Genomic DNA, 25,192 nt, shown 5'->3' on the forward strand with positions numbered 1-25,192 from the left:
AAAAAAAAAAGAACTGGTCCAGGCTGGGTGCAGTGGCTCATGCCTGTAATCCCAGCACACTTTGGGAAGCCCAAACAAGCGGATCACTTGAGGTCAGGAGTTTGACCAGCCTGGCCAATATGGGGAAACTCTGCTCCTACTAAAAATACAAAAATTAGCTGGGTGTGGTGGCTCGTGCCTGTAATCCCAGCTACTTGGGACGCCCAAGGCATAAGAATTGCTTGAACCCAGGAGGTGGAGGTTGCAGTGAGCTGAGATCACGCCACTGCACTCTGGCCTGGATGACAGAGCTAGACTCCATCTCAAATAAATAAATAGAAAAGAACTGATCTAGCTCTCCTGGTTCCTGGTACAGTCCCAAGAAGGTGTGGGCCCCAAAGCTCCATCTCCAGCATAGGCTGTTATCAGGTTGCTCTGATCTGGGACCTGTCCTGTTACCATGCTCAGACACAGCTCCTCACAGCCACCCTCTCCGTCTGTGGGGCAGGTGCTTGGCCTTCCCATTCACAACCAATGAGCACTTACTATTCGGGTTACAACAAGCCCCTTACCAAGCTGGACCTACCACCTACCTCTCACCCCTGCACGATTTGTGAAATCTGAGAAAACCTACTGGGCCGCTATTACCCCAACCTGGAAACAACCCCTTCTCGTCCTCAAAACACTGTTTAAGGCCCACTTCCTTTACAAAGCATCTCAGTGGCCCAGATCCTTTGAAAAGTTATGCATTGAACTGCTATGGTTGTAAAAATTTCACATGCTCCCACATGTATCCTCACCACTTGCAAAAGTGAGAACTGGCCCTGTGGCCTGCCTTCTCTAGTCCTCCCTGGCGGTGGAAAGGCGCGCCGGGAGAGAACCACAGGGACACACCTCATACTCGGGCTGGTTGACCACACCCTGCGACACCAGCAGCTCGGCGTACTTCTGCAGCACGGGCTTCTGCTTGCGGATCTGCTTGTACATGAGTGGCTGTGTGAACATGGGCTCGTCCATCTCATTGTGGCCATTGCGCCGGTAACACACCTGCTCAGAGCAGTGAGAGGATGTCAGAGACTAGGGCTGGCTCCTTGGGAAGAAGTGCTGTTGGGGCACCTGCTTCATCTCTCCTAAGGGATGGCCACATTCCTCATGCCTCCTGCCTGCCCTGGAGTTTACCTCCTCTAGAATTAGGATCCTGTCTGTCTATCCTTCACACAGTAGAGCTGCTCTGATCGTCAATGAGTGGCCTGCCTCACCACCACAGCTCCCGCCTGGGAAGCATTCCTTGGTGCTCATAGGCCTGAACACTTTGGAGCTCAAAGGAACCTGCATGAGGCCTGGCAGTAGAGAGCCCTAAAGTGACTCATCAAGACAAGCTCCTCTCCTTGGGATGTAGGAGTGCCGAGGGCAAGAGGGGTGGGTGGGTCAGATGTTCTGCCCAGGACGTGCTGTCCCTGGAGTCACTCACCAAATCGACGACCACATCCTTGTGGAAGGTGCTCCTCCACTCGGCTGCAACTTTGCACACATACATGACAGCCTCGGGGTCATCTGAGTTCACGTGGAAAATGGGGGCATTCACCACTCGGGCCACGTCGGTGGGGTAGGGGGAGGAGCGGGCCATCCGAGGGTCGGTGGTGAAACCGATCTGCAAGGAACACATAGTATAGCAAGAGGGCACCTGGCACAGCAGCACAGGACCAGAGGGCAGGGGCAAGGCCGGGCATGGCGTGCACTTGCCGCCTGGCTACTCTGAGTAAGTGCCCCCAAATGGCTGTTTACATTTCTTTTCCTTTAAGTTTTGTTTTTTTCCTATCATGATAAAATCCACACATATTTAACAGATAATGATTTATTTATTTAATTTTAGAGACGAGGTTTCTCCATGTTGGTCAGGCTGATCTCAAACTCCTGACCTCAGGTGATCTGCCCGCCTTGGCCTCCCAAAATGCTAAGATTACAGGCGTGAGCTACAGTACCCAGCCAGAAAAGAAAATGTAAAGGCTTCATAGCATTCCCTACCACTCAGATGTACTAAAATTTAATGATATATTCATACTTTTATGATCTGCATTTAAAATTTTATGTTATGACATATTTCAAACATAAAGTATTCTTATGACATATTTCAAACATAAAGTATGATAATACTATGCTCTCACCCATGAGCCCATCACCTAACAGGAACACATCTCAACAGCTCTGCCATATTTGTTTGTGGACCTGAATGCTTCTGTCACAGAGGCTCAAGCCCACAGGCCTCCTTACCCTGAAATCAGAGGACACTGCCCCAAGTTTCTAATTGTACTACATGTGTCTGTAACAGCATATAGTATCTTCTGAGGCTTCTGGTTAACTTTTATTTTTTATGTTTTTGAGACAGAGTCTCGCTCTGTCACCCAGGCTGGAATGCAATGGCACGATCTCGGCTCACTGCAGCCTCTGCCTCCCGGGTTCAAGTGATTCTCTTGCCTCAGCCTCCTAAGTAGCTGGGATTACAGGCGCGCGCCACCATGCCCTGCTAATTTTTAAAAATTTTTTTGGTAGAGGTGGGGTTTCACCATGTTGGCCAGGCTGGTCTCGGACTCCTGACCTCAAGTGATCTGCCCACCTCGGCCTCCCAAAGTGCTGGGAGTACAGGCGTGAGCCACCGCACCCAGCTGACTTTTAAATTTTGATGTAATTTCAAATTCATGAGAAAGCTGAAAGAGTACTACAAAGAATTCCCATACAGTCTTTACTTAAAGTCACCAAGTTTACATTTTGCCCCCTCTGCTTTAATTATTCATGCTCTACCATTACGCACATACACCTTTCCCCTGGACCATTTAGGAGATGGTTGTGGACCATTCCTATTTTCTAGGGAAAGCCTAGACATTCCCCTACCTCATCAAAGTGCAGCACTCGGCTTCATGCAATTTACACTACGTATCTGTGTGATCCACAGCCCACAGACATCATGAAACAGCACTGTGTAATCTACTCTACACTCACTCCATCGACTGTCCTAACAATGTCTACATGGTCTTCTTTCTCCTTAGCCCAGTAACCAGGCCAGACACCACACTGGATTTACTTGTCATGTCTCTCTAGTCCCTGCTATTCTGGAAGGCTTTCCTTGGTTTCTCATGGCACTGACATTTTTGAGAGTTTTTCCGTGTTTTCAAACTATACTGATATATACTCTATGTACCTTATATATGGCAGCGTATTCTAAATACTGTACAATTGCCTTGCAGTTTGCCCTTTAACATTTGCTTTTATGATACATCCAGGTTGAAACATGTAGCTATACTTCCTGTATTCTCTGCTTCCTAGTAAAACTTACCTAGACACAGTACATACCACACTGTATTTATCCATTCTCCTGCTGGTGGACATTATGTTTGTTTCTAATTTGTGGTAATCACAATGTTGCTGTACGCATGCTTATACAAGTTTTCTCCAGAAAAGCTAAGTTTATCTGCGGTCTAATCCTAGGAAGGGAAAACTGAGCCACAGGCACAAGCATTTAAAATTTTTCTAAATGCTATCAGATGGCTCTCCTGAGTGGCTGTTCCAATTAGCCTACTAGCAGCATATGAATATCCTGCATTTTCCATTTACCACTGTGACCATTTCCCCAGGATATTAAACTTTTTAATGGTTAGTATCCCTTCTTATGGCTTTGCCAAATTTTATGCAATGACATTTCTGCTATTGAACATAAACTCTATCAGCAGGAGTATCTACGCGGGTGGGTGTGCACACACGTGATGGAGGTGCACTCTACCAGCAGGGGTATCTACATGGGTGGGCGTGCACACACGTGATGGAGGTGCACTCTACCAGCAGGTGTATCTATACTAGCGGGTGTGCATGCACATATATGACAGGTATACTCCAAATATACTCTGTAGTTTTCTCCACTATGGGTGTATCAATAATACCTCTTAGTATACTGTTGGAGGCAGCTATACTTACTACTATACCACCAACGCACTCTCTTAGTTTACTTTTGGGAGTGAGCGTGTTAGCAGGAAAATCTCGCAAAGAGGAAAAGCTGGTTGGGGAGCCAAAGGGACTGTAAGGCCAAATGGTTTCTCCTCTCACCCCTGACCCTTCTCACCCCTCCCATCTACTTCAGCCCTGACCACTCATTCACTAGATGTGCCGATACTTCCAAGGAGGAGGAATCCAAAACTTCTGGAGGAGCCAGTTCCCCTGTTGGAACAGGTCTCACTGTTGGAAGTTTTCCTTTCATTCAATTAAAATCTGCTTCTTGGTAATTGGAGCCACCCATTGAAGCTAACTTTGTCCATTAGATGCTTTGCTATATGAATCAGTCATATTTGAAAACCATATCCACGTGTAAAAGAATGAAGCGGGACTCCTTCCTTGCACCATACACAAAAATTAACTCAAAACAGACCACAGATGTAAGGGACAAAATGATAAAACTCAGAAGAAAACAGAGGAAGTAAATTTTTATAACCCTGAGTTAGGCAAAGCCTTCTTAGATATGACACCAAAACTCACAAGCATCAAAAGAAAAAGCAGATAAACTATGCTGGATAAAAAATAAAACTTTCGTGCTTCCAAGGACATCAAAATCATCCCACAAAATAGGAGGAAAGGCTGGGCATGGTGGCTAATGCCTGTAACCCCAGCATTTTGGGAGGCTGAGGCAAGCGGATCACCTGAGGTCGGGAGTTCGAGACCAACCTGACCAACATGGTAAAACCCCATCTCTGTAAAAAAAAATACAAAAATTAGCAGGGCGTGGTGGCACATGCCTGTAATCCCAGCTACTCAGGTGGCTGAGGCAGGAGAATCACTTGAATCTGGGAGGCAGAGGTTGCGGTGAGCTGAGGTTGCACCATTGCACTCCAGCCTGGGCAACAAGAGTGAAACTCTGTCTCGAAAAAAAAAAAAGTGAGAGGAAATATTTGCAAATAATTGGATACATGGCTCATATCCGGAATATATAAAGAACTCTTACACCTCAATTTTAAAAAGACAATTTGGTCAAAAAATGGGCAAAGGATCTGAATAGATATTTCCCCAAAGACATACGAAAGCCAATTTAAGCAAATGAAAAGACACACATCATTAGTCATTAGGGAAATGCGAATGAAAACCACAATGAGCTAACTCCTCACACCTAGATGGCTAGAATAAAACAGACAATAACAAGTGATGGTGAGGATGTGAGAAAAACTGGAATCCTAGCCGGCCATGGTGGCTCACGCCTATAATCTCAACATTCTGGGAGGCTGAGGCAGGCGGATCACTTGAGGTCAGGAGTTCAAGACCAGCCTGGGCAACATGACAATACTCTGTTGCTACCAAAAAAAAAAAAAAATTATCTGGAGTGGTGGCACGTACCTGTAATCCCAGCTACTTGGGAGGCTGAGGCAGAAGAATCCCTAGAGCCTGGGAGGCAAAAGTTGCAGTGAGCTGAAACTGCACCACTGAACTCCAGCCTGGGTGACAGAGTAAGACCTTGTCTCAAAAAAAAAAAAAAAAAAAAAAATGCTGGGCATGGTGGCTCACACCTGTAATCCCAGCACTTTGGAAGGCCGAGGTGCGTGGATCACTAGGTCAGGAGTTCCAAACCAACCTGACCAACATGGTGAAACCTCGTCTCTAAATAAATAAATAAAGGAAACCTGCTATATTTTGTGGGAATATAAAATGGTACAGCCATTTTGAAATGGTCTGAGATTTCCACACAAAGTTGAACACAGAGCTACCAAATGATCTAGCAATTCCACTCCTAGATATATACCCAAAAAGAAATTCAAACATGTATATACACAGGCTGGGCACAGTGGTGCATGCCTGTAATACCAGCATTTTGGGAAGCTGAGGTGGGGTATCACCTGAGGCCATGAGTTCAGACTAGCCTGGCCAACAAGGTGAAACCCTGGCTCTACTAAAAACACAAAAATCAGCCAGGAGTGGTGGCACACACCTGTAGTCCCCGCTACTCGGGAGACTTAGACACTTAAGAGTAATCTGAACCCAGGAAGCAGAGGTTGCAGTGAGCCAAGATTGTGCCACTGAAGTCCAGCCTGGGCCACACAGCGAGACTCTGTCTCAAAAACAAAACAAAACAAAAGTATATATAATCACTTGTACATAAATGTTCACAGCAGCATTATTTTATTTATTTTTTGAGACAGAGTTTCACTCTGTTGCCCAGGCTATAGTGCAATGGTGAGATCTCGGCTCACCACACTCTCTGCCTCCCAGGTTCAAGTGATTCTCCTGCCTCAGCCTTGAGAGTAACCTGCCTCGGCTAATTTTGTGTTTTTAGTAGAGACAGGGTTTCATCATGTTGGCCAGGTTGGTCTGGAACACCTGACCTCAGATGATCCACCTGCCTCAGCCTTCCAAAGTGCTGGGATGCCCAGCCCACAGCAGCATCATTTATCATAGCCCAAAAGTAGAAACAATCTAAATGTTTACCAACTGATATAGACCACATATTATATGATTTAATTAATATGAACATTTCAGAATAAATACATCTATAGAGACAGGAAGTAGATTAGTGGTTGTTAAGGGCTTGGGAGTGTGCGGGGGTAGGAGTATGATAACTAAGTGATGCAAAGCTTCTCCTTGAGGTGATGAATGCTCTGAAATCAACTGTGACAGTTACACATATTTATAAATATACTAAAACCCACTTAATTATAGACTTGTTAATGGATAAATTATATGATACATGAACTATATCTCAATAAAGCTGTTAAAAAATACAATTTTTAAAAGTTGAGCAGGCTGGGTGTGGTGACTCACACCTGTAATCCCAAGTACTTTGTGAGGCTGAGGAGGGTGGATCATTTGAAGTAGGAGTTCAAGACCAGTAAACATGGCGAAACCCTGTCTCTACAAAATATACAAAAATTAGCCAGGTGTGATGGTGCATGCCTGCAATCCCAGTTACTGAGGAGGCCAAGGTGAGAGGATCACTTCAGCCTCAGAGGTGGAGGCTGCAGTGAGTCTAGATTGTGCCACTGCACACTAGCCAGGGCAACAGGGTGAGACCCTGTCTTAAAAAATTTTTTTTTTAATTGTTTTTTTTTTTTTTTTTCTGGCTGGGCATGGTGGCTCATGCCTGTAATCCTAGCACTTTGGGAGGCTGAGGTAGGCAAATCACTGGAGCTCAGGAGTTGGAGACCAATCTGGCCAACATGATGAAACCTTGTCTGTACTAAAAACACAAAAATTAGCCAGGCATGGTGCCTGTAGTCTCGGCTACTCAAGAGGCTAAAGCAGGAGAATTGCTTGAACCCAGGAGGCGGAGGCTACAGTGAGCCGAGATCATTACACTGCACTCTGGCCTGGGCAACAGAGCTAGACTCCATCTCAAAAAAAAAAAAAAAAAAAAAAAAAAAAAAAAAAACCCTGTGCATATCCCAAGCAAGAAATCCCAAAGAAATCCATGCCAAGATGGCGAGGCACGGTGGCTCACACCTGTAATCCAAGCACTTTGGGAGGCCAAGGCAGGCGGATCATGAGGTCAAGTGATTGAGACCATCCTGGCCAACATGGTGAAACCCCGTCTCTATTAAAAATACAAAAATTAGCTGGGCATGGTGGCGTGCGCCTGTAGTCCCAGCTGCTCAGGAGGCTGAGGCAGGAGAATTGCTTGAACCCGGGAGGCAGAGGTTGCAGTGAGCCAAGGTCGCGCCACTGCACTCCAGCCTGGTGCCTGGTGACGAAACAAGACCGTCTCCAAAAAACAAAAACAAAAACAAAAACAAAAAGAAATCCATGCCAAGATACATCACACTTCTGAAAACTACACAAAGAAAATATGGCTGGGCACAGTGGCTCATGCCTGTAATCCCAGCACTTTGGGAGGCTGCAGCCAGGGGATCACCTGAGGTCAGGAGTTTGAAACTAGCCTAGCTAACATAGTGAAGCCCCGTCTCTACTAAAAATACAAAAATTAGCCAGGCATGGTGGTGGGTACCTGTAGTCCTAGCTACTTGGGAGGCTGAGGCAGGAGAATCGCTTGAACCCGGGAAGTGGAGGTTGCAGTGAGCCAAGATCGTGCCACTGCACTCCAGCCTGGGTGACAGAGCAAGACTACATCTCAAAAAAAAAAAAAGAAAAAGAAAGAAAAGAAAAACCTTCCCACAAAGAAAACTGTAAGCCCCCAAAAGTCTTCCAGTGGTGGATTCTACAAGTCATTTAGGAAGGGAACAATATTAATTTTACAGAAACTCATTCAGAATATAGAAGAGGAACCTTCTCTTAACATTTCATGAGGCCAGCATTACCCTCATACCAAAACCAGACAAAGGCATTACAGCTTTAAAAGATCAATATCCCTCATGAACACGGACAAAAATTCCACGTTTGAAAATCAATATACTTCATCATTAGCAAAGTGTATGGTCATCTCAAGGGATGCAGAAGAACACTGACAAAAATAAGCATCCATTCATTATAATATATACTGTCCACAGAATTAGAGACATAAGGGAACTCCCTTAGCCTGGTAAGGGACATTTATAAAAAATCTACAGCTGACATCATACTTAATGATCAAATACTGAACACTTTCCTCCAAAAACTGGAAACAAGGAAGGGATGGCCACTCTTATCCACTTCAACATTGTGTTGAGGTCCTAGCCAGTGCAGTAAGAAAAAAACAAAACAAAACAAAGCATAGATACATATGGATTACAAAGGAAGAAAAATAACTTTCTCTATTTGAAGCCATAGGACTGTCCAAACAGAAAGAATCCTCCAAAAAAAAGAAAGAAAGAAAAAGAAAAGAAAATTGGAACTAATAAGCAGTTACTAAAAAAGTTAAAAATAGAACTATCATATGATGTAGCAATTCCACTCCCCTTCTGAAAGTGGGGTTTCAGTCAGGTACAGTGGCTCATGCCTGTAAATCCCAGCACTTTCAGAGGCCAAGAGGGAGGACTGCTTGAGTCCAAAAGTTCAAGAGTGGCCTGGGTAACATAGAGAGACCCTATCTGTACAAGAAAATTAAAAATAAATTAGCCGAGTGTGGTGGTGCACACCTGTAATCCCAGCTATTTGGGAGGCTGAGGTGGGGGGGGGGTTGCATAAGCCCAAGTTGGAGGCTGCAGTGAGCTATGATCACACCACTGCAATTCAGCCTGGGCGACAGAGCAAGACCCCATCTCAAAGGGGGAAAAAAAAGCAGGCGTCAAAGAGATATATGGACATACATGTTCACAGCATCATAGCAGCATTATTCATAATAGGTAAAATGTGGAAGACTCATGTGTCCACTGACGAATCAATAGGCAAAATGTGATGTATTTTACTTAAAGAGTGGGATATTGCTCAGCCTTAAAAAGGCAGGAAATTCTAACACATGCTATAACATGGATGGATCTTGAGGACATTCTGCTAAGTGAAATAACCCAGGCACAAAAAGACAAATACTATGATTCCACTTATATGAGGCCCTTAGAGTAGTCAAAATCACAGAGACAGAAAGTTGAGTGGGTGGCTGCCAGGGGCTGGGGGTGGGGAAGCAGGGACCAGGGGTTCATGTTGAATGGGTGCGCAGTTTCTGCTGGAAGTGAAACAGTTGTGGAGATGGATGGTGGTGATGGCTGTACAATATTATGAGTGTATTTACCACACAGACCGAACACTTAAAAATAGTTAAGATGGTAAATTTTATGTATATTTTACCACAGTAAAACAAATAGAAAAAAACTCAGTTCAGTACTGAGGTTGGTTGTTTTTTAGGCTTCTCTGTTCCCTTGGTATTTTTCAGGTCTTCCAGCACTATTCTTTGAAAGAAAGCAGATCAAATACTGACTCTATCATTTCCTCTAGTAAGCTGTTCAATCTCTCTGCTTCTCACTTTTCACTTCTGTAAAATGGGAATAGTACCACTCACTGCATGGGTAACTACCCTATAAATTAAGTTAATGTACCTAAAGTACCTAATTCGGTATCTGGGACACAGTAGACAGTAAGTGGTAGCTTTTACCATATTGTGTGTTGTATTTACACTGGATAATGTTCTTACTGTCTCAGTATTTGACCTCTTTTTTTTTTTTTTTTTTTTGAGACGGAGTTTCGCTCTTGTTACCCAGGCTGGAGGGCAATGGTGCGATCTCGGCTCACCTCAACCTCCGCCTCCTGGGTTCAGGCAATTCTCCTGCCTCAGCCTCCTGAGTCGCTGGGATTACAGGCACATGCCACCATGCCCAGCTAATTTTTTGTATTTTTAGTAGAGACGGGGTTTCACCATGTTGACCAGGATGGTCTCAATCTCTTGACCTCGTGATCCACCCGCCTCAGCCTCCCAAAGTGCTGGGATTACAGGCTTGAGCCACCATGCCTGGCAGTATTTGACCTCTTAAATTTTGAGCTCTTTAGTGTTTGCTATAGTGACCATATTTACTTATTTAAATTTTTCCCTTTCTCTCTCTACTCTTTGCTGAGATAGCTGCATCTGTTTCTCTGTCCTCCTCTAATCCATTCTGCACTATAACAAATCATTTTATAGCCAACCAGTATCTCGTCACTTGCTTGCGTCAATCTCTCTTATGGCCTCCCAATGTGACTGGACTGAGCTTTCCTCAGGAGCTGGCTGATGGCAGTTCTTTCTTGCACTAACCATGAGCTGTGATGGCCTTGCCCACTCCCTCAGACACTTAGGACCTCTCCCTTGACTTGATCCGATACTCCCCAATACTTGCCTACCTGACCTTGAAGTTTCCACTTAAATGTCAAAACCTCAGAGAATCGTCTGCTGACTAACCCTGTATCTTGCAGAACATCTCCCATACCCACTTCATGGCTATGGCATTATCTATGAGCCCCCTGACCCTGCGCTAAACTAGGAGGTCTGTGATGATAAGGAGCACACCTGTGCTCTGCCTGGTACCTAGTAGAGTACCTAGAGTTAAAAGGCACTAGAATATCTGTTACAGAAATTTCACATGCGTTGGTGAGAGGAACACTTAGCTATGGCTAGTGGGAGGACCTAACAGGTATAACAGGTGATACATATCAGGCCTGTGCAGAAATACTCACAAGAATGTTCATCACAACATTATTGAAAATAAAAAATGAGAATCCTAAGAGTCCATTTTATGAAACAACTTATATTTCCATTAAAATTATTTTAAAAGGATATGTAATGATATAAGCAAATATGTGGTAAATAAAAGTGGATATAAAGCTGTGTACATGGAACCCAGTTTCTTTTTTTCCCCTTTTTTAGAGATGGAGTGCAGTGGCGCAATCTCAGCTCACTGCAACATCCTTCTCCCAGGTCAAGAATTTCTCCTGTCTCAGCCTCCTGAGTAGCTGGGATTACGAGCACTTGTCATCATGCCCGGTGAATTTTTGTATTTTTAACAGAGACAGGGTTTCACAATGTTGGCCAGGCTGGTCTCAAACTCCTAACCTCAGGTAATCCACCCACCTTGGCCTCCCAAAGTGCTGGGATTACAGGCATGAGCCACCACACCCAGCTGCCCAGTGCTAATTTTTCAATTTTTTTATAGAGATAGGGGGTCTCACTACGCCCAGACTGGTCTCAAACTTGTGGGATGAGGCAATCCTCCTTCCTTGGCCTCCTAAAATACTAGGATTATTGGCATGAGCCGCCGCACCTGGTGTTTAATAACAGATGTATTTTTATAATCAGAAAACAGTAAATGTCCTAAATAACTCAGAGATGTCATTCTAAGTAAGCCTGACGTGAGCAGCAAAGCCTGAGGCTGGTGTGAGGTACCTGGTTGTTGACGACCACGTGCACGGTGCCGTGAGTTGTGTAGGATGGCAGATCGCTGAGGTGGAAGGTCTCGTACACGATGCCCTGGCCAGCAAATGCAGCATCCCCATGCAACAGGATGGACATGACCTGTGGACATCAAAGGAGACCCCAAATCCAAAATGTTCTGATTGCCAAGTCCACAAGGCCAACAGAGGAAATGCATCATTTGTTTTCAAAAAATAACATTTTGAGATAATTTCAAACATAGAAAGTAGTAGGAAGGCCCAGGTCCCCAACATGCTAGCACCTTGGTGTGTCTGCTCAACACCTACACACCCTGCCATTCTGCCATCATCATCTGCTCTGAGCACTGAGAGAGCTATAGACCTGATGTACCGCTAGAACACTCTCCAACATGACCATCTGGACCCTCTGTTCCAGAAGGGCAGCGCTAGCTCAGCCATCCACCCCAGACCACACATGGGAGGGCAGCATTGCTTGCCAGGTCTCTTATTATCCTTCAACCTAGAGCAGCTCCTCATCCTTCCTGCCTTTGCACCCTTGACAGGCCTTAGGTCCCCACTTAGGAAGGACACCCTGCATCAGGTCAGATTAACTCTGCTCACCTGGGAGGCCGCTGTCTGCCATCCTCCCTTTCACTCATCATTGTTTTCCTGGGCAATGAGTACAGTGATAATACTCTGTGAGAAGAAACTTTATATCTCGTTCTTCCTCAAGCCTCCACTCCAGCCTCAGCAATATTGACAATCACGCCTAAACCAGCCCCTTGGGTGGTTGATGGATGGCAAATACCAGTTTCTGTTGCTCCTACATTTATTCATTGGCCTTTTCTGCAAGGAAGAGCCTTTGCTTCTCCTGTTTATTGATTGTGTTAATATGTACTCACAGTTCCTATTTTATTCGACAGGTTATATGATTAATATTGTTAGTTATTTCAGTGCTCTCACTGTTTCAGGTTGATGTGGAGAGCAGCTCCTTCCAGCTGCCTCCCCTTCCTGTCAACAGGGACAGGTCCCTTTCATTCATGAGCACTTCCTTGCTTCCTGGAAAACAGAGCATTGCAGCTTCATGTTGTACGGTCCCTGTGCAGCCTTGTATGGTATGAGCTGTTTCTCTAAGAAGCCAGGTTCCTCCAGTAGAGAATGGGACTTAAGACCAGTATTTGTGTGCTCATTGCTGCCAGGATATCATCATTTTTAGTCCCATTCGGCACAGACCTAAAAAATATATGTGCATATGCATGTACACATATACACAGCTATTTCTATCTCTCTCTGTGTGTTTGTGTATATGTAATAAAACTATGAGTTTGTATTGATACCTACAAATTTTAATCCAATACTTTCCTAGGCCACCTCCTTCCACATCTATAAATATCTCATATAGCTGCAAGACACTCCATTGCCATGGCCTTCGATATGTTTACTGATTTGCCTGGTGTCCCCAATGCCATAATCATGTAAGCCCACCACCTCCACTTCTTGGATATACAGGCTATACCTCTCCAAAACCCTTGTATTAGTCAGGGCTCTCCAGAGAGACAGAACTGATAGGGTGAAGAGGAGGAGGGAGAGAGAATTTTTCTTTCTTTCTCTTTCTTTCTTTTCTTTCTCCCTTTCTTTCTTTCGTTTCTTTTTTTGAGGCAGGGTCTCACTCTCTCACCCAGGCTAGAATGCAATGGCACGATCTCAGCTCACTGCAACCTCTGCCTCCCAAGCTCAAGTGATTTTGACACGTCAGCCCCCTCCAAGTAGCAGGGAATACAAGTGCACACCACCAAGCCTGGCTAATTTTGGCATTTTTCTGTAGAGACGGGGTTTCACCATGTTGCTCAGGCTGGTCTTGAACTGGGTTTGAGCAATCCTCTTGCCTCAGCCTCCCAAAGTGCTGGCATCACAGGCATGAGTCACCATGCGTGGCTGAGAATGACGGATTTTTAAGGAATCAGGCTGGCAAGTGCAAAGTCTGTAGGGCGGGCTGGCAGGCTGGAGACCCACGGCAGTGCTGATGTTGCAGCTTAAGAGTGAAAACTGTCTGGAGGCACAATTCCTTCTTTTCTGGGAACCTCGGTCTTTTCTCAAAGGCATTGAACTGACTGGATGAAGCCCACTCACATGGTGCAACGTCATCTGCTTTACTCAAAATCTACTGGTTTAAATGTTAATCTTATCTTTACAAAATGCCATCTAGATGGGTGTTTGGCAAAAAACCTGGATACTGGCTAATGAGGTGATATATAACACTCTCTCCTGCTGTGTCCTCAGCCTACAGGCCTACTGACCTGCACCCCCCTGAGTTCTTGTGACCACCCTGGTCCTCAGCACTGTGCTGAGTCACCTTTGGTAGGAAGGGAAGACCCATGATTTGCATGTCAGGGAAAAAAGCTAGAATTTTAAAAAACAGAACTGCAGGTGTCCTGCCTTTTAGGGGATGTGGCAGATGCTCACTAGGATAGCGGCATGTAGACGTAGGGGTCTGGTTTGCTTAGGGGCCCCCTTGGAGGTGTGCAGCTTTGCCATGATGCTGCGGCTGCTTGAGTGTAAAAGCCTCTGGTTTTGAGTCACTGACATTTCATGTATTTCTGATCCCCAGAGTGTGTTGCTTCTTCCTGCAGATACTTCTTGGTACAGTCTGTCTTGTGCTGACAGGGCACCTGTGGTTAGTCTTCCTCTTGTCATGGTATTTATTCTTGATCACCTTGGTGATGTTGTATTGCAACTGCCATGTTATACTGGACTGCGGTAGCTGGCTGCTGATATCACAGCCAGCACACAAGGGGAATCTCCTTGTGTCTGGCAGCCTGAGCTGTACCTCTGGCAGGAGTGCATTCTCCCTTTGCAGCAGGCTGCATAGCTGCACTGAGGAAATGCTTTCATGAACAAAGATCCCAAAGGCCATATTAGCAGTGAGCCAGATCAGGTCTGTTTCACAATCATGCACGAGGTTATGGGACGACCTCAGCTGCACTTATACAAAGCATGTAATTTTTCACGAATGCCGAGAGTTACATAACACACACTTTAGCTCCCTGAGTTCTGGATTTAACAGAAATCAAATCATGTTCTATGGGTGTCAAGAGGAGTAAGAAGAACAGGCAGACGGCTGAGCCTGTGCACCCCACACTGACCCTGCTGGGGACATGTGAGGGCTTGAGGCAGGGTGACAAGGAGGCTCAGAAAGGGGGCCTGGCAACTATCCACACTGGGGCAAGGCAAACTTGTGACAACACGGTTTGTGTAGACTGGAAAACAAAGGGACTGACAATTCGGACTCAGCTACATGCAGACTTATGAGCAAATCAGGGGCTAGCCAGCCTCTCCTGTCCTGGCATCTCATGAAAGGACCAATCAGTATGACCATCTGTGGCAGTTTAAAATATATTCTAACACTTTTACTCTAATTATTTCATTCTTTTTTGGGAAATTTCCAGCATTCTAAGCTGAGTACTGCTAGAATGTATTTTTGTCCAAAATCTACAAATGCAGGAGTCACCTAAAGTTTTTGGTAATTTCATTCCAATCCTCAGCCCAAATGCCTGAGCGAATGTTCTAGCCAAGGAGGGTGGAAATATCAGAGGCACTGGTCACCCCGATACTGGGCTCCCCCTGCCGATCTCACCTCAGGCCAGCCCATCCCAGACTCCCAGTGTTGTTACTGCCTGCAGGGGCTGCAGGTTCCCCAAACAGAGCTGAGGCCTCTTTGCATCTAGTTGAAGTTTCTGTGACACTGTCCTGGCCCCATGAGCTTGAAGCCATGGAATGACCTCTGCATCCCTGTGTGTCATGCTCGTTCTTTACAGCGAGTATTGATCGATGGGGGGATCACTTCCCCAGCCCAGACTCCATTACCTATGATGGCAGTTTCCCTCCCTCTAACCCTCTAAGCATGAGAGTAGTAGATTTACAGTATTTAGAATTACAGAACCCAGTAAACTAATAATTGGTTCCACTTCTAATATAGATCTGACCTCTTTCCAGAGGCACAGCTAGGAGGCTGGCCCCTCCCTGCTCCGTGTCCCCAAGTCACCCTGCGTCTCTGCTCTTAACCTTTCATCTCCAGAAAACATTCTTCCCTTCCCACCTACCTAAATCCTGCCACTTCTCAAATAAAATTACGACTACCTGCTCTGCTGATAAGGGGTCTGCTTTCTATCCTTGGTCCAACTCTAGCCCACACTGCTGCACACCTCTTCCAAAGCTCTTGACGGCTAACTCCACAGTTTCCTATCACACTGTGTATGTGCTATTTGCTTCCTTAAACATGATCCTTTTTCTAAAAAGAATAGGAGGCTCTAGAGGGAAAGGTGATGATGTCTTCTTTGTATGTTTCCCAGACCCCATATATGAGACCTTACAAATATTTGATATTTTCTAATTATTTAAGTCATCATTAATAAGAACTATAAAATTTGTTAGATAAGATTCTATCTTGAAGTTAAATAAGGGCAAACAGTTACAATCCGTTGAGACTATTTCTACACAAACAGGCTGGTGAGCCAACCCTGAGCGCTCGATGGTGAAGTAGGACCCCACCTACCTGCAGCCTGAGCCCTCGTCTGTCTCCTACCAGCCCCATGAATTCCTGCCTCTGATCACAGCAAGCTGGACTCTCCTGACAAGTCTCGGTTCTACAATTTCTCCTTCAGGCTAACCTACACTTTTTCCTTACAGAGACCCTCCAACTCTCCTCCTCAGTGAAAACATCTCTTCGTCCATTCCGAATAACTGTAAACCTGACTCCTTCACAGATGTGGTGAAGACAAAGGCACACTCCCCACATAGTTCTGATGAGTACAACTTCAGGAGAAGGCACGTAGTAAGCAGGACAATTTTACTATTGCCATTCTTCTAAAGTTGACTTTAAATATTTTTTTAAAGTCCAGATGTACCCAGGACTCTGGGTTATGTTGGTGAGCAGAACTCCATGCTAGAACATGGGGCCTTGGCAATCTGCCTCGCATGCCTCTCTCTGGGCCTTACCTTTTTCCCTTCTGTGTCCCCACAGTAAAACTGCTCAGCTTTGGTCTTGCCCATCACCACGGGGTCAGCGGCCTCAAGGTGGGAAGGGTTTGCCACCAGGGACAGGGTAATGTTCCTGTCGGTCACACGGTTGATCCTGCGGTGATACATGCCCAGGTGGTACTTCACATCTCCAGAGCCCTGATGGAGTAAACAGTGAATTTGCACTCTGGCCAAAGAGATACTCAGTCTCCAAAACAGCCATTTTATATGGGATTTTAAAAATATACATATATATTTTTTGAGACAGAGTTTCACTCTTGTTGCCCAGGTAGAGTGCAATGGCGTGATCTTGGCTCACCGCAACCTCTGCCTCCCATGTTCAAGCAGTTCTCCTACCTCAGCCTCCCAAGTAGCTGGGATTACAGGCATGCACCACCACGCCAACTAATTTTGTGTTTTTAGTAGAGACAGCGTTTCTCCATGTTGGTCAGGCTAATCTGGAACTCCCAACCTTAGGTGATCCGCCTGCCTCAGCCTCCCAAAGTGCTGGGATTACAGGCGTGAGCCACTGTGCCTAGCCTTATATGGGATTTCTAACCCCAGGAACCCAACGTAGAAGAATACAGAGGCCTTTTCCCAGGATCATTCCCACCCAGGGCACAGGGAGAAGGTCCCTCAGCCAGAGGGGATACACCCCTGCACTCAGCATGGGGCTGCCAGACCTCCGACCAGAAGGTGGACCAGTAGTCCCCTCCTTTGTTCCAACACTAAAATCCTTCCAACAAGGAAGGCAAAGCACAATGGTACAGAAGAATCAACCCCTCATAAGTTATTTTAAGAAGTGGAGCTGGGGGTCTCGTGTAAGTTGGGGCTCTGCTAGATGTGTCTCTATGCAGGTGCCTCACCTCATCAGCTGCCTCCAGCTTTGAATCAAATTGACAGAAGATCTGTTCCAGCTCCTTCCTGATGACATTTGCAAGCACGTTAAGCCGCCCTCTGAAACGTATGGGCGAGTAAAGTGAGCAGAGCCTGAGGTCACAGCTTCCAGATGGCGGGGAGGCTGTTACAATCCCCACCCTCTCCCCCTCCTCCAGGACACAGCACCTCCTCGGTTTGCAGCCCAAGAATAGCTGTGAACTGGAGCTAATGTGGGCACTGAGCCTCTCCCTGCTAGACAATCAAGGCCACCGTGGGTGACAGAAAGGCAGAAGATATGGAAACGCCATGGGCCTGAGGCTTCCTTACTCTCCTCCCTCCCCACACCATCTCTGATTTTTGAAGTCTTGGACTCCCCTCCAATGTCAGGAAGCAGCCTTTCCTCCAGCTTAACCCTCAGCAAGGGAACTTGGGTTTAACTTTCATAAAAATGTAATGTAAGGCCAAATGCCAGTCTGAAACTACACATGGCTCTGGCTGTGACGGTGACTTTGCAGTCTTCCAGAGGTAGGGAATGTGAGAATCCCCTGCAAAACAAGACACCCGCAGGTATCAGATGAGCCCAGGCTCACAACTGGCACTTGAGAAGGAAACAGCTGTTCTCTCAGTGCCTTTACCTGGTGCCTCCTACATACCCCGCAGGGGTGGTGAGAAAGCAGGTGGGGCACGCCCTCAGCCGTACCTGTGTGGCATGCCCATGATCACGTAGTCCACACCGTTCTCACTCGACTTGTCGATGATGGTCTTGAGGGCAGGAATCAGCACCTCGCAGCCTTCTAGACCAAAGCGCTTCTCAGAGGACCACTTCCGCTGTAGGAACTCCTCAAACCTGGACATGGAACCAAGTCACCTTGAAGGACAATGTCACTCTTCCTGACCAAAAAGAGGGGGCTCTGGGCCAGGCACAGTGGCTCACTGCACTTTGGGAGTAATCCCAGCACTTTGGGAGGCCAAGGTGGACAGATCGCCTGAGGTCACGAATTCGAGACCGGCCTGGCCAACATGGAGAAACCTGATCTCTACTTAAACGTATAAAAATTAGCCGGCCGTGGTGGCATGTGCCTGTAATCCCTGCTACTGGGAGGCTGAGGCAAGAGAATCGCTTGAACTCAGGAGACGGAGGTTGCTCAGAAGGCTGACTCTACTTGCCTGGTGTCTCTTCATACATGTGCAGCTGCAGCTTTGCCTATACCTCCCCAAACCCTCTCTCACCTGGGCCAACAGGCTGCACACAGGCCCGAACAACACACACAGGGCTGCTGCTTCCCTGGGGATGTGTGCCCCATGGCCCAGGGCCAGACCCATACCTGGTGGACCGCACAAGCCTGGCCAGCAGGGTCCGCTTCTCCTCATTTGTGAACTGCATGATCCCAGGGGTCTCAAACTTCTGCCGGATCCACTGGCACTGCTCCAGGTCATTGATGAACATGAACTCCACCCCAATGTGCTGGCAGTAGGCCATCTATTCCATACAGAAACACACAGGCAAGGGAGTTTCTAACCAGGCCTGGATGCATCAAGAGTACTGACTGCCCATTCAGCCAGAAGGTGGGGAGGAGCAGGAGGCTTGTTCTGAAATGTACCCCAGTCAGGGATGACTGAGGGTGAGACAGAGTGGGTACCAGGTAGAGGTCCTCCTCTTGAAGTGCTTCCTTCAGGGACCTGGGTCACTTGCACACAAAGAACCTCCTAGCCCTGCAAGGGCCAGGCCAAAGAACGACCTCAGTTCTACTCTGGTACCTTTGTGGCAAGAAGCACAGACCACAACAGTTGTGGAACTGGGTCCTTCCCCAGGGAAGACAGACTGTTATCAAGGTCAGACCTGTGCCAGCACCCATGACAGGAAATGCCCATAGGCTGTCACAGGCTCAATGGCTGTTTAGGATTTACAGTCTCTTTTTTGTTTGTTTGAGGGAGGGTCTCTCTCTGTCACTGAGGCAGGAGTGCAGTAGCGCTATCTGGGCCCATTGCAGCCTCAACCTCTTGCACTCAAGTGATCGTTCCGCCTCATGTTTTAGAGAGATGAGGTCTCACTATGATGCCCAGGCTGGTCTTGAACTCCTGGGCTCAAATGATCCTTCTGCCTCAGGAAGCAAGATTGCCCATAAGACAAAAGTCAGGATCCTGAGCAGATCAAGACGTCCTGCACCATGTTCATACCCCACAGCTCAGGCGAGGAAGTAGCACCCCAATCTGCAGAGCTCAGAAGGGAGGAAGCCAGGAAGAGAGGTGCCAGGAGCGAGAGGAGGCACTGGGCTCTTAGAAATCCACCTCAGGAGAGGAGGAAAGGCTGCCAAAAAAAAAAAAAAAAAAAAAAATCCATCTCAGGCTGCCCTCAGCCTGGTGCTCCTGTAGAGGCCCACTGCTCAACCCGCACAGCTGCCCTAGAGGACCAGCATGAAAGGCTGAGAGCAAACTGCAAGTCAGCATGGAGTAAAAAGGAGACAGGCCCTGATGTGGGCCAACAGACACTTTGTAGACCCCCAAAGCCACATCTGACTATCTTTATAGCAGCCACTGCTGCCAGCGTGCTCAGAGGGTCAGGTCCTGCTCAGCAGCTCTCGTTTATGACCCCATTTGGTTTTCACAACAGCCGGCACGAGCAGTTAAAAGATGTGCCGAATCTGAGACCAGCCCTGTGCTTTGCGGAGGGTGGGCTATCCCTGCATACATGCTCCATGGTCATGAAACAAAGCAAACTTTGCCTGAATTCAAAATTACGGCCAACCACAACACTCTAGCTATTATTATCCAAGTCAACAAAAGAACAATCTTGCCTAGAAACTAGAAGAGAAAGTGCTGCTGGAAAAGACCCTAGTAGTTAAGGTATTTTTATTAACCCCTGTTTGTTCCCCCACAAACCTCATGCTGAAATTTGATCCCCAATGTTGGAAGTGGGCCCACGTGGAAGATGTTTTGGTTCTGGGGTGGATCCCTCATGAATAGATTAATGCCCTCCTTCAGAGGTGAGTAAGTTTTTGCTCTATTAGTTCCTAGGAGAGCTGGCTGCTAAAAAGAGCCTGGCACCTCCCGGCTCACTGTCTTGCTTCCCCTCCCACCATGTGACCTCTGCACAAGCAGGCTCCCCTTTGCCTTCCGCTGGCAATGGAAGTAGCCTGAGGCCCTCACCAAATGCAGATGCCCAATTAGACTGTGAGCCAAATAAACCCTTTTTCTTTATAAACTATAAATTATCCAACCTCAGGTATTCCTTTATAGCAATACAAAATGGACTAAGACAATCCCAAACCATATTTTCTAATCACATCTAAGATAAAACTAAGATAAGCTTCTAAATTAGATGCACAAAAAAAAACCAAGAAGAGGGTGTAGTGGGCCCCCCAATCCCTAGCTTCAGAGTTGATATCAGTCCACTGTCCCATGTCACCTTTACAGACACTTGGGGATCCCTAGCGCCCAATCTATTGAACAGGAGAAGAAACTACATTTCTGCAGAAACCCATTCAGGAAGACATGGTCAGCCCCAGAGTGGCTGTTAATGAGAACCTTCAAAGAGGACCCACCCTCTTAGGATGGGGTCCATACTTGTGTTGCAAACCCAGCAACTGGCTATCTGCCCACCCCTCGTCATCCCAACCCCAAATGCCAACAGATGAAGGGTGCTGTGAGGAAGAACTCTTCCCTTCGTCACTACTGCTGTCTCCAATTACAGAGCTGGTAGAACTGTGCTACACCCAGGCTCTGCCCATGCCTTTCCTCTCCCTTTTATACCTGACAGTGGCAGAATTTCCATTATTGAACAAAAGAAACTATTGGGTTAAACACTCTAGAAATCAGTATCTCTCCAACATCGGTATTACTTTAGCAATTAACTTGGAGATGTAGTTACTGGCCCACAAGATTGTCTTGTGTTTTCTTTGTTCTTGGCTCTGTCTCCAGGAGAAAAGGGCAGCAAGTTTCAGGGGCTGATTCTTTGCTTTTCCCTCTAATGAGACAAATTTTAGGAAACCAAGAAGTTGAATCTCCTCTAATTTTTAAAAAAGCTACAAATGGACCACCATGTCACGTGATCAATAGCTTACAATCTGTCTGATTATACCACCCATCTAACAAACGCACACATTAAATGTAAGTAAAGCATCACCATCAGGCAGGGTGATGAGGAGTTTATGCAAATGTCTGTAAACTGTTGTGAAAATGGAGTCTTCTAAGTTGGGGCCAGGAGGGTGTATGGCCTTGGACTCCTATGGCAAAGGCCCAACTGTCCCAGACAATGAGAGCCAACTCCAGGGCTCTGGCATCAACTGGACTGCAAGGGAGACAGCCCTTCAACATGCTTCAGGCCCTCCACCCCTTCGTATGATGAAATTGGAACTACCTGGGATTCAAGATTCAGAAAGGAAGTTGGCCACAGGGACATCAATGCCTCTGCCCCTCATTCTGCTCTCTGAGAAGGAAGGTACTGAAGAGGCCCCCGAGAGGTGACATCATGTCATGCTATGGAGATGGTGATCCCATGGAAACTTTCCATTGTGAGAGCATGTTTAAGAATAAGCTGCTGGGGCCAGGCATAGTGGCTCATGCCTGTAATCCCAGCACTTTGGGAGGCCACGGCAAGAGGATCACTTGAGTCCAGGAGTTCAAGACCAGCCTGGGCAACATGGTGAGATCTCATCTCTACAAAAAATAGAAAAATTAGCTGGGCATGGTAGTGCGCTCCTATAGTCCCAGTTACTTGGGAGGCTGAGGTAGGGGGATTGCTTAATCCCAGAAGGCTGAGACTGCAGTGAGCTGTGATTGTGTCACTGCACTCCAGCCTGGGCAACAGAAAGTGATCTGGTCTTAAAAAAAAAAAAAAAAAAAAGGCTGAGCTGTCTGCTGCTGAGCTCCCCACAGGGGACCCCTCTGAGGTAAAAGGCACTAATGCTGAGTCTGCTGTCAGTGCAGACTACACTCACCAGACGGCTGCTGTATCAGGGAATACACTGAGAGAACTGAGTGGAACACACGAACAGTGAAATAATTTGGGGGCAGGGCCACTTGGAGAGGCTATATGGGGTGCCATTTGTGGGGGATCCAGGCAACACAAAAACTTCTATAGATTGGCAACATTCAATAGAAATACAGTGTGAGCCACATATGTATAATTTGTTTTTCTAGTAGTCCCATACGAAATTTTCCCATTTTATTTGACCCAATATATCAAACATTATCTTTTCAACATTTAGAAGTCAAATATTTTGTACATTTCAAGTGCTCAATAGTTAGCACATGGCTAGTAGGCAGAACTAGAGACTACGGTCAGTGTGATGATGTGGGTGCAGATAAAGGTGACAGGAAGGACACAATGTTCATTCTCCTTGGATTAACCCTTATCACTCCCTCCTGGTGCCCACTACATCCCATTAGCCAACAACCTTCTGATGCCGGCACATAGGTCTGGTTTCCACCCCTTTCTTCCCTGCAAGTGAGGAAGGCAAGCAGTGAAGCAGCTCCAAGCTGAGATGCTGACAATACTTCAGGATGCTCATCACAAACTACAGAAAATGCCAGCACAGGACACTGAGATCATTTTAAGTCACTGTACAGCCAACTGTGGAACCACTGACAAGAGAACTTTAAATTAAAATTCACTTGCTGCAGCAAGGGTTAATCCCTGGGATCCTAGGGGGATTCTGACTTAGGGGACCTGGGCTATGGCCTGGGTATGAGTTCTGCAAGCTCTCTGGGTAGTTCTAATGTCCAGCTATGAGAGGAACAGCCTCAGAGAGCACGGATGACCAGTGTGGTTCAACCTGGGTTAGTTAGGGATGTCAAGATTCAGCCCCTATATGATAGGCAGGACTCCAGGTGATCTATATGCTCAATTCTGAAGGGTCCCATTCCAAGGTATCTCCTCAGCCTATTTTAACCTCAATCCGTTAGCTCTAACACCAGGAACAGCATTAAGTAACAGTAATAGACAACTCTTGGCATGTACCTCTCATCAAATCCATTCTCCTCTCTGCAATGGGCATGGAAGTCACCCTGTACTGAGGAAGGCTATGACTTGCCCAGGATGGAGGAACTAGACACAGTTGGCTTAAAAGCAAAGCCATGACTCTTAGCCACTGTCTACATGTGTGTGCATGAAATAATTCCCTGGCAGGCTTAGTACTAACAGAGTTCAGAGAGAAGGAAAAAAAAATGAAACAAAGCAGAAGGATGAGAGGAACAGGGAGAGAGGGAAGGAGGAGAGTGGCCACCACCCAGCAGCCCTGGCACTCAGCTATGCAAGAAGCCACCCCTGACTTGAGGCCTGTCCCTCAGGGTTGAGGTGACTCTCCCACCATCTGTAAACTCCTAGTGGGATCTGAAAGCAGAGTTTACTTCCCTTTTCTACGGCTGATCACAAAACCACTGGTTTCTATCACAAAATGTCAACAACAACAACAACAGAAGTCCCCCTTCCCTTATAACTTTTGAAAAGACAGGACTGGTTCATGCCTGTAATCCCAGCGCTTTGAGAGGCTGAGGTGGGAGGACGACTTGAGCCCAGGTGTTTAAGACCAGCCTGGGGAACACAGCAAGACCTCATCTCTACAATAAAAAATAAATAAATAAATTAGCCAGGCATGGTGGTGTGCACCAGTAGTCCCAGCTGCGAGAGGTCGGGGTGGGAGGATGGTTTGAGACTAGCAGGTCGAGGCTGCAGTGACTGAACTGTGTCACTGCACTCTAGCTGGGGTGACAGCAACTCTGTCTCAGAGAAAAAGTAAAATAAAAAGATAGGACAAAGAAAAAAAAATACAACTAGTCTCAAAGCCATCCTGCCAATACAAGTTCTTAACAAGTCCATTAGACTTTTCCGGAAATTGTTCTTACCTCCAGCCGACGGATGATCTCCCGCAGAGGAAGCGCTGACTCCTGCCCCCCGATGAAAGTGGTGGTGGGCAAGTGGAAGACCTTGTCAAGGTCAGACTCGTCCAGGCCGTAAAACCCTGCAGGGCAATGTGGGCAGGACAAGCCAGATGAGGAGGGACAGGGCACAGCCATGCAGGGACCACAGTTTATGGAAAGGGGAAGAACTCCCCAGGGGAGCAAAAAGAGAAGAAAAAAATCATATAAAAAGCTCCTGAAATATGTAAAAAATAAGCAATATTTTACAGCCAGAAACACAAACTTTAGCAATAAATAGAAGCTGAGGATATTAGAGTATCATAGGTAAGCCACAATAAAATTCATATTATGCATGTGGTAGTTAAGTATACCAATTACTCACAATTTAGAGACAAATTTATTTCAAGTTCCCAAAGGTAACCAATTTTGAAGGTGGGAAGACAGGTCCATAAAAAGGCACTGGGTTAGTCAATCAAAAATCAATAAAATTGTTAAGGAGGAATTAAAGTGGAAAAGGAAGAATTGATACAGAAGAACAGATCATAGGTGTATCATATGACAACAGTATATGCATGTGGTGAATGTCAAAAACCTGAGGGAGGGGAACTAAGAAGTGAGGGAAAAATAGTCACCAGAAATCAATTGGTCTGTGGGAGCTCCAGGCAGGGGTGCAACATGGGGCAGCAGAGCAGCGGGCAAACAGCCTCTGCCCTTGGATTAAGGACAATCC

At 46.4% G+C, this 25,192-nt stretch overlaps 1 protein-coding gene across 5 annotated transcripts in view; it reads right to left on the reverse strand.

Annotated features, from left to right (window-relative positions):
- The window catches only part of OGDH (oxoglutarate dehydrogenase), a 91,976-nt gene that overhangs the window by 10,415 nt on the left and 56,369 nt on the right, over window positions 1-25,192 (reverse strand). For all 5 annotated transcript variants that reach the window (XM_017524610.2, XM_017524612.2, XM_017524609.2 and 2 more), the window contains 8 exons: window positions 24,448-24,563; window positions 18,930-19,084; window positions 18,305-18,451; window positions 17,592-17,682; window positions 16,705-16,884; window positions 11,723-11,851; window positions 1,451-1,630; window positions 874-1,026 (listed from right to left, as the gene is read on the reverse strand). In XM_017524610.2, coding sequence (XP_017380099.1) covers window positions 874-1,026; window positions 1,451-1,630; window positions 11,723-11,851; window positions 16,705-16,884; window positions 17,592-17,682; window positions 18,305-18,451; window positions 18,930-19,084; window positions 24,448-24,563 — 1,151 coding nt within the window. The remainder of the gene's footprint in view (window positions 1-873; window positions 1,027-1,450; window positions 1,631-11,722; window positions 11,852-16,704; window positions 16,885-17,591; window positions 17,683-18,304; window positions 18,452-18,929; window positions 19,085-24,447; window positions 24,564-25,192) is intronic.

The sequence above is a fragment of the Cebus imitator genome, unplaced genomic scaffold, assembly GCF_001604975.1.
Source record: "Cebus imitator isolate Cc_AM_T3 unplaced genomic scaffold, Cebus_imitator-1.0 Scaffold34, whole genome shotgun sequence".
NCBI classification, from domain to species: domain Eukaryota; kingdom Metazoa; phylum Chordata; class Mammalia; order Primates; family Cebidae; genus Cebus; species Cebus imitator.